The sequence below is a fragment of the Microcaecilia unicolor genome, chromosome 4 (genome assembly GCF_901765095.1).
Source record: "Microcaecilia unicolor chromosome 4, aMicUni1.1, whole genome shotgun sequence".
Taxonomy (NCBI): Eukaryota; Metazoa; Chordata; class Amphibia; order Gymnophiona; family Siphonopidae; genus Microcaecilia; species Microcaecilia unicolor.
Genome location: NC_044034.1, coordinates 189,891,212 through 189,900,611, shown reverse-complemented (window position 1 = coordinate 189,900,611; position 9,400 = coordinate 189,891,212). Strand labels below are relative to the sequence as shown.

Sequence of the window (9,400 nt, the reverse complement as noted above, 5' to 3'; positions counted from 1 at the left end):
GAAGAGAGGGAGATGCTGAGGCTGTCCACTATTGTCATTGGAGCTTACTGAAGACACTAGGTAAGTCATTTTACGTGGTTTTGATATTTTTCTGCTATTAAACTTTATTTCTGTGGATGTTGGACTGTGAACGTTTACAAACTTTCCTGTGATTTTTTCCTTTTTTTTGTTCTGTTTGCTGATCCTGGATGTCAGCAAACTTTATCTGCTTTGGAACAAACCCCACTGTCAGGGTTGCCAGGTGGAAAATTTTTTTCCAGCCTAAAGGAGCCCAAAATCCAGCCCAAAACCCGCCCAAACTCAAACCCCGCCCCTGACACCCCCGCCCCCGCGTCATCACCCCCGCCCCCGCCGTCATCAACCCCGCCGTCACTAACCCCGCCTCCCCCGTCACTAACCCCGCCTCCCCCGTCACTAACCCCGCCTCCCCCGTCACTAACCCCGCCTCCCACGTCACTAACCCCGCCCAGAAACGTCATTAACCCCGCCCACCGCAGCCGAAAAAAGCCGGCGAAAAAACCGCCCCGAAGCCAAAAAGGAGCCCAAAAAACCGCAACCCGCCGCAGGCAAAAATTTCCCGCGGCGGGTCGCGGAAAACCGCCCAATTGGGCGGTAAAACCGCCCACCTGGCAACGCTGCCCACTGTCAGGGTTGCCAGGTGGAAAATTTTTTTCCAGCCTAAAGGAGCCCAAAATCCAGCCCAAAACCCGCCCAAACTCAAACCCCGCCCCTGACACCCCCGCCCCCGCGTCATCACCCCCGCCCCCGCCGTCATCAACCCCGCCCCCGCCGTCATCGGCCCCGCCTCCCCGTCACTAACCCCGCCTCCCCCGTCACTAACCCCGCCTCCCACGTCACTAACCCCGCCCAGAAACGTCATTAACCCCGCCCACCGCGGCCGAAAAAAGCCAGCGAAAAAACCGCCCCGAAGCCAAAAAGGAGCCCAAAAAACCGCAACCCGCCACGGGCAAAAATTTCCCGCGGCGGGTCGCGGAAAACCGCCCAATTGGGTGGTAAAACCGCCCACCTGGCAACACTGCCCACTGTGTGGAATAGTTTCATGAGGAGGCCTTTAATATAGCCAGTGCTCATTATGGGCGGGGTTATCACATATGGCTCCACCCCTATGATAGCCACACCCACATTAGTCACAGCCATGGCAAACAGACATCATTGAAAATATACTACCTAGTATAGGAGAAAAACAATAACTTGTGATTGTTTTCATTATAAATCATTTCTGTAAAATGTTACAGCTCCAGTATACCCAGTGCAAAATAAGACAGCAGATGTAAATTCTCAAATTGGACAAATTCCAAACACTAAAATGAAAATAAAATGATTTTTTCTACCTTTGTTGTCTGGTGACTGTTTTCTATCCATACTGGTCCAAGTGTCTGATTCTGCTGCTCTCTATCTGTTCTCTTAACTCCGTTTCCAGGACTTCCTTTCCATTTATTTCTTTACTTTCCTCCTTTCTTCTTCCATATCCAGCATTTCTCCTCCTTCCCCGCCATCTCCTCCATCCATCCATGTCCAGCAATTCCCCTCTATCTCCAGCTCTGCTCTCCTCTCTATCCATTTCCAGCATTTCTCCTTCCCCCCTCCCATCCCATCCATGTGCATCTCCTTCCTATCTTCCCTCCCCTCCATCCATGTCCAGCATGTCTCCTCTCTCCCCTGCCCTCCCCTCCTCTCCAAGTCCAGCAATTCTCTCTTCCCTGCCTTCCCCTTCCAACCATGTCCAGCAATTCTCCATTCTCCTCTCTCCCCTGCCCAGCAATTCTCCATTCTCCTCTCTCCCCTGCCCTGCCATCTCATCCAATCCAATCCCTGTCCAGAATGATTCTCCTCCCTCCCCTCCATGTCCAGCGATTCTCCTCTCTCCCCTGCCCTCCTCTCCTATCCCCTCCTATCCAAGTCCAGCAGTTCTCTCTTCCCTGCCTTCCCCTCCCATCCATGCCCAGCCATTCTCCATTCTCCTCTCTCCTCTGCCATCCCATTCAGTCCATGTCCAGAATGATTCTCCTCCCTCCCCTCCCCTCCATGTCCAGCGAGTCTCTTTTGCCCCCTATCCTCCCCCTCCCTTCCATGTTCAGTGACTCGCCCCAGCCTCCATGTGCCCCCGAGATCATTCAAACCCCAGCCCCATTTGCCCAGCCCCCCCAGCCCCACTTGCCCACACACCCCCCAGCCCCACTTGCCCATCCTCCGCTGCATGCTCCCTTCCGTTTGCTCCTGGCTGTGTTCCCTGCCTTACAAAACTTTTCTTTTTTACCGAAGTCGCGAACCAGCAGCCTAAAGACTGAAGAAAGCAAACAGCAGGCAGGCTCGCCTCCTTGCATCGCGTCGCTTCGTTTCCCTGCATTCTCAGCGCGTCCCGCCCTTGAGGAAAAGAAATGACAGAGGAGGGCGGGACGTGCTGAGAATGCAGGGAAACGAAGCGACGCAATGCAAGGAGGCGAGCCTGCCTGCTGTTTGCTGTCTTCAGGCTGCCGGTTCACGACTTTGGTAAAAAAGAAAAGTTTTACAAGGCAGGGATCACGGCCGGGTGCAAACAGCAGGGAGCGGGCAGGTGAGCCCCCGGACCCAGAAAAAAGGTGCCGGTACGCCGTACCAGCACGTACCGGCACAAAAAAAAGCACTGAATATAGCTGACCCTCATCCCAGCATCCATGTTCCAGCATCCTTGTTGTCTGCAGGAGAGACAGGAGGTGCACAGAGACTAAGCATTACTAAAGTGTAAATATTCAGATTAGAGAGTACATTATGTTTCAACATTTGTATTGATGACCAACAGAAAAACAAATTCACCATAATGCATGTCAGAGAAAAATACCAATAACAATATGTTCACAAAGGTTATCTGATCATTTGTCATCAATCAGTGTTTACCTTTTTTCCCCAATCCCACCCCCTCCCTCTGTAACCCTCCAAAAGCCAACACCAAAATGCTGCAAAACAGAGCAGAAATTCAGTAAATCTCATGTCATCATACAATGACAAAACGATCCCCTCTCTCCCCCCCCCCATCTATCCCAACTGAACCCCCAGCTCACCATAAGTTGACTTAATGAACAGTGATCCATTAAAATACAAGCCAAAAAAAATTGTATTCTACCCAAACCACTTCAACTCTAGTAACATAACCCTAAACTATAGGGGAGGCCACGACTCTTCAGCCTCTCCCTACCCATTGCGGTGTTACATTAAAGTACAGTAGATATTTCCCTTTCTCTGAATTGCTTATAATCTAATTTTGTACCTGAGGCAGTAGAGGGTTAAGGGCCCTGTTTACTAAGCCGCGCTATAGGCATGCAAACATTTTAGCGTGCGCTGCTAGAAACACCAATAGGAATATAATGAATGTCTCTATCGTTAGTACACACTAAACAGTTAGTGCGACTACAGCGCGGCTTAGTAAACAGAGCCCTAAGTGACTTGCCCACAATCACAAGGATTGTCACTGGAATTTGAACCCGGTGTGTAGTCCCGTCCCTTGCCCCTGGGGAGAGGAAAACACTTCAGCCCTAGTGGCTGGAATAAGAGAGACAATCAGACTTAGGTTTGGTGCAACCAGTAAAAATCTTTATTGGTATTTCACTAAAATACAAAATAATTGTTCTCTCTGGAGCAGGTTGTCACCCAGTAGCCAGACGCACAGACTGAATAACAAAATCTGCTAAGCAGAACTTTCTCAGTTATTGTATATATACTGTTGTAAGTTTCACTTCTCCTAAATCATGTGATTTCTCCTAAACTAACTTGTCATCATATATGGATTTTCCTGTTTTCTTATATGGTAATATTCAGTTATTTTTTATATGTATACAAAAATGGCAATTTCCTCTATTCTATCATCCTCTCCTGCTTGTGTTCACATGCACACTTTGTGGCCATTGGCTAATCCCTTATCAGTAAAGCATGATCACAGCGTGCAAAAACCATGTAGCATACAAGTAGTATGAAACACCTGGAGGCATATTTTCAAAGCACTTTGGGAGGCTAAGTTCCATAGGTTTCTATGGAACTTTGGGAGGCTAAGTGCTTTGAAAATGAGCCTCCTGGTGTCCTATTCTCTGAACACATATTTCCGGTGGAACATCTTGGACTTTGCAGGGTCCTCAGTCTCTCATCACCATCAAGGTAATATCCATGTGTATCTGCCATATATGGGCTGCATAGCCTCAGTTCCTCCTTCACCTTGACATGTAAAATGTACTTATCAAACACTGTGCTTACATGCAGCTGCAGGAAGAAAGTAAAATTATGCAGATGACAGCAAATCTGAGGGCTAGCAGGGCCATCTTACAGGCCTATTATAGGGAGGAATATACACTTGGTTTCTCTGGTTCCCAGCCTGCTCTATCCATTAAGCTGCTCATCCACTCCTGTATTGTCATCACTAATATTGGTGACACATGTGGTTGCCAGTTTTCCAGGTCCTGCATATGTGCTGTAGGGCGAATGGCTCGTCTGGAACCTGCCCCTTAATAGGAGAGACCAGTCAACCCTCTTTTTCAGGGTGAGCTATGGCAGGCTCCGGCTGAGCCTTGCTGCTAGGAGGTCTGGCAAGCTGGAAAAGCCCAGCGCAAGGGGAGGCAACTAGCCTGATTTGGGCAAATATTTTTTGAAATCAGGCCCAGTGGGAACTGGTCCTTCCTGTTTCTCAGAGGCAGCTTGCTTACCCTTCCCTCCTGCCCATATTTGTTCCTAGTTGGTGTTTTGTTGGGTGTTGGGGATTAAATTGTTGCAGTTGGGGGAGGTGAATATTGGGCCCAAGCTCATATAAAGGTGTAGAGGTCCACGTCTATAATTTTAGCCTTGCTGTTATGGCGGGAAATTGATTGTCTACATTATTTTGGTTTTGGCACTAGAACTCCTTGCGAATAATGGTGGGTAGTCTGTTTATTGTTTGTAAATAAATAGCTTTTCACTTGTGTTTGCTAGCTCAGTTTCTTGAAGTTGTCAACAATAAACAAAGCTGCGGCCTGTTTTATACCATTCAAGTTTCTAGTCTCAGATATATATGAGACTGACTAAATAAATACATAATTTTTTTTATCTATCAATCTATCTATCTTATTGACATGTGTGGTGTTATGGTCTAGTAAGGGAGAAAAGGGGAGTGAGGAGTCTCGTATCGCCCGTTAATAATATAACAGCATTCCCTGTATGAGTGTATGTGTGGAATGTGTGGATGTGGTCCCTGAGATCAAGTGCTCCTAGGTCAGAACGACCATGGATGACTTCTTATCTGTAGTACTGTGCCACAGTATAATGGGAATATTAGATAAGGTCAGTTATTGTTTTTGCAGCTTACTAGGTCAAAATTATGTTTAAGGAGAAAGTAAATAATATACAACATTAGTACATTTCCACTTTATAGTTCAAGGAATAAAAATACATATATTTTATGTAAAAAGAAATCTTAAGAACTATCATATGGTATAGAACAGTTTTATAAAAACAACCAATGCATGAAGTACAATTTGATAATCTAGGTGCCAGCATTTACTCACCCATTGTGCATGTAAATGTCCAGAATACAAGCACCTACTTACCCACAAAAGGTACCCCCGAAATTCCGAACTGCTATTCTGCAAATATCCATGTAACTTACATAGCACATTTTTGCAAATGGGTATATGCATAGGTGGGCTTCCACTTACAGAATGCTACCACATGTAGTTGGTATAACTGCTGGCACTTAAATGTTAGGTGTGCCGATACTGGGTTACACTAGTATTCTATAATAGAATCTGGGCACCTAGGTTTCGATATAGACTACTAAGCATTACCAAAATCCACGAGTATGGTATTACCCTCTGTGCCAGACAGCTACTGAGTATGGTATTACCCTCTGTGCCAGACAGCTACTGATATTTCAAAGTGCAACTCAGCAGGGAGTTTCTCTTTGACAATTCACACTAGCCACAGACCTGCTAGCAATGCAGCATGTTTAAAAATTGTTTCCTACATGTCTTTCTTTATGGTGTTATTTTAAAAGCCCTATAAACCAGCATTTAGACCTGTATATTGCAACCTGTCTATATCCTGATTTTAGAAAGCCAGGGTATTCATGTCCAAATTGTGAATATTGCATATAACAAAGGGCATGATAGCGGATGCTGCAACATCTTCAGAAGTACAGACGTATATGTTTCTAAAATAGCAGCAAACACACACATGTATAACATACGAGTATATGTTGCCATGTTGACCCCATTGACATTATAGATGTTGACAATTGTAAAATGGGTACTGCTGCCACAGGTACCCAAGACATACACATCTACTCCTGCCTGCATTTTAAAAAAGACTCTGTCGGTAGGTCCTTTTCTGAAATACTAGCAGACATTGGCACATCTCAGTCTTCACGTCCTAGTAACAGCAGATAAAGACCTGAACGGTCCATCCAGTCTGCCCAACAGTCATACATTATCAATTCAAGATTAAATCAACAATGAACGTGAGATTATATATTTGATCATGGTCTTTCTTTGGTGTTCTGGGACATAGACCGTACAAGTCCACTCAGTTCTGTCCTCATGTTCCAACTACTGGAGTTGCCATCAAAGCCCACTCCAGCCTATCTGAATCTGTCTTGTCAATTGCAGGACATAGACTGTAAAAGTCTGCCCGGCACTGTTCTTACTTTCCAAATTACAGGAGTTTCCATCAAAACTTCTTAATCAACATAATTTTCGTATGAACCTTAATAGCAATAATTCTGAAATTCTTCTCCGTTAATATGATTGCCATAATATTCCTATGCACCTTATCTGTTATATATACTCTGATTCTCTATTCCATCAATGTGATTGTAGTTGTATTATATTGTAAGCCACATTGAGCCTGCAAATGGGTGGGGAAATGTGGGATATAAATGCAGCAAAATAAATAAAACTCTTTCCAGCCCACCCTAAACTGGATTGCTATATGCAGGACTCCGACTGTACAAGCCAGCCCAACACCAGCCTTAGCTGATATAACCAGAGTTGTTATCTAAGCACCACTGGACATGCAAACACATATGCAACCCTTTAAGTTTTTTTTTTATACCATTCATTTTCTAATTAGAGATCCTCTGTTTTCGTCCCACGCCTTTTTGAATTCCACCACAGTTTTTTTCTCCACAACCTCCTTCAGAAGGGTATTCCAGGCATCAATCACCCTCCCCGCTGAAAAAACTTTTCTGACATTACTCAATTCACGTCTTCTAGTTTTACCATTATCCCTTCTCTGGAAAATATTTGTTTCTGTCTTGATTTCAATTTGTATGTTCTTTTCTAAAACTGTACTTCACATCATAAATTTATCATTCCCAAACAAGGCTCATCTTCATTGCAGTGTAACATCTATACATGTCCTTGCTAGAATTTTATAGCAATCCTTGAGAATCAGTCAGATTTTTCCCTATCTACAACTGAAACAATCTCTGTTTCATGCAGTACTTGCAGATCTTATTCTTTTCTTTCCCTTTTAGTATGCTGACAGTTCCCTGGTGGAAAGATCTATGTGAGTTTAAGAACATAGCAGACGTCCATCTCCTGGCCTCCCCCGTCGGTAGTAATCTCACATCGGATGCGGCACTCTCTGTCCTCCCTGTCAGTCTGAAACGTTACATATGATACAAATCCATCCTTACAAGTTTTCTTTTCAACTTTGGCATTGTGAAGGGGATAGATGCCCTTGTACCATTTTAATTCAGTCTTATTAAGATCATAGTCCAGAAAGTTGCACTTGAGAGTCACTTTTTCCCCAGCCTTTGGACTGGTAGTGACACACTGTATCTGGACGCCTCCCATTTCCCCTAAGGAGAAAAAAACATCATAAAGATTAGCCTATAGACAAAGAGCAGGGGGTTCATTTTTATTATTATTTTATTTGTATCATTTCACATTATTTTCAACTTTGATCAGAAATCCAGAAATAATAACGAAGAAAATATATAATAAAATATCAACTACAGGGCATCCAATATAGTCCACAAAAAGAGGAGAGGATCCTAAAGAAAAATTCCACAGGAAGCTGGAGAAAGAAAAAAAGGAAAAGAAAAGAAAGTATCAGAGCAAATATCCCCACAACTTATAATGTCTACTATTAGGAAGCTATCGCAGAAGTCCCCAAAACGCCTTCAGTTTGAAGAAAAGTCTGCAACTGCAAAGGATCATAGTATACTGTACATATTTAACATTTTGATAAGAAATTAGACATTTACAGGGAAAACACAGTTGAAAAGATGCCCCCCCCAAAGCAAAAACTGATTGGCACATAGCGAGAACTTTTTTCCTTCTCAGCTGAGTCCATCTAGATACATCAGGAAATACTAAAACTTTACCACTATAAAATACAGCATTCCCAGACCTATAAAATATAACATAGGCAGCCGAGACCCCTCGGGCTTACCATGGAATTTACGATAATGAAATGATAACAGGACTCATAGCATTTCTTAACATGGCACAACTTGGCCGCAGCTTTATTTTAAATACAAACACCATTACACTGGATATACCCAAGCCAAACAAACCTTCCGGCTTACTAGCCAACCCAGTCCACCGCCATTAGCAAGACTGACCAATCGTATATAGAGCTCCCCGCCGCACAGCAAGGGAGCTCAACCGTAAGTGCAGCTGTCCCCGCTGCCTAGCTTACTCCCTCAGGCTTGGGTACCCCGCCACCAGCCCAGGGTAGCAAGGCTTGCCCCGGGCCACCCCCACCAGCAGCTGCGGCCTGTTGTGCCATAATTACAGTTTCTAGCACGTTCTGCAAATCATTATTAAATAGGTCATTTCCAATTTCAGAGAGGTGGGTCCCATCTCTCCAGAAAAAACCTTCACACATCTCGTCAGCCCAATTGTGTGTGACCTGCCACCCGCCCATAACCCATGTCGTGATTAGCCTATTCACTTTCTTTCTGGGCCTGCCCCATAGCCTGCAGTGTTTGTGCCTCCATCTAGGGATTATGTCGGACCATACAATGATGGTATGGGGAAACAGGTGAGAAATTACGGACAAATCCCGCTTAGCTGCACGGACCACTTCGATGCAAGAAAGGGTTACGATGTCGTTCCCGCCTAGGTGTATGACTAAGGCTATCGGGGAGGCCAAGTTGGCCGCTTGGCGCTGGAGTAATGGGACTAACTGTGCCCATTTCATCCCTCCAACTCTCATCCAGTGCATTCTTACACCTTTTGCAGCCAGGCCCAAGTGGGATCCCTACGGTCTTGCTTCAGCCTGGTGGGCAGCCCATTTGATAAACGAGTGGCCGACAATCCAAACATTTTTTGTCCCCAGGTCGCCCCCTGTAACATAAAATAGTGGTTGATAGTTAGAATTAAACGGAACCCTGATGGCTGAGGAACCCTTCCCTAATGTACCCCTTGTACACCTC

At 44.9% G+C, this 9,400-nt stretch overlaps 1 protein-coding gene across 3 annotated transcripts in view; it reads right to left on the bottom strand.

Moving 5' to 3' along the window:
* Window positions 1–7,096: 7,096 nt before the first annotated feature.
* Window positions 7,097–9,400, bottom strand: part of LOC115468917 — a 172,091-nt gene continuing 169,787 nt past the window's right edge. For 2 of the 3 annotated variants that reach the window (XM_030201065.1, XM_030201066.1), the window contains one exon: window positions 7,097–7,816. In XM_030201065.1, the coding sequence (XP_030056925.1) occupies window positions 7,518–7,816 (299 nt within the window). In that variant the 3' untranslated portion in view covers window positions 7,097–7,517. The remainder of the gene's footprint in view (window positions 7,817–9,400) is intronic. The other variant, XR_003941932.1, reaches the window with a different exon arrangement.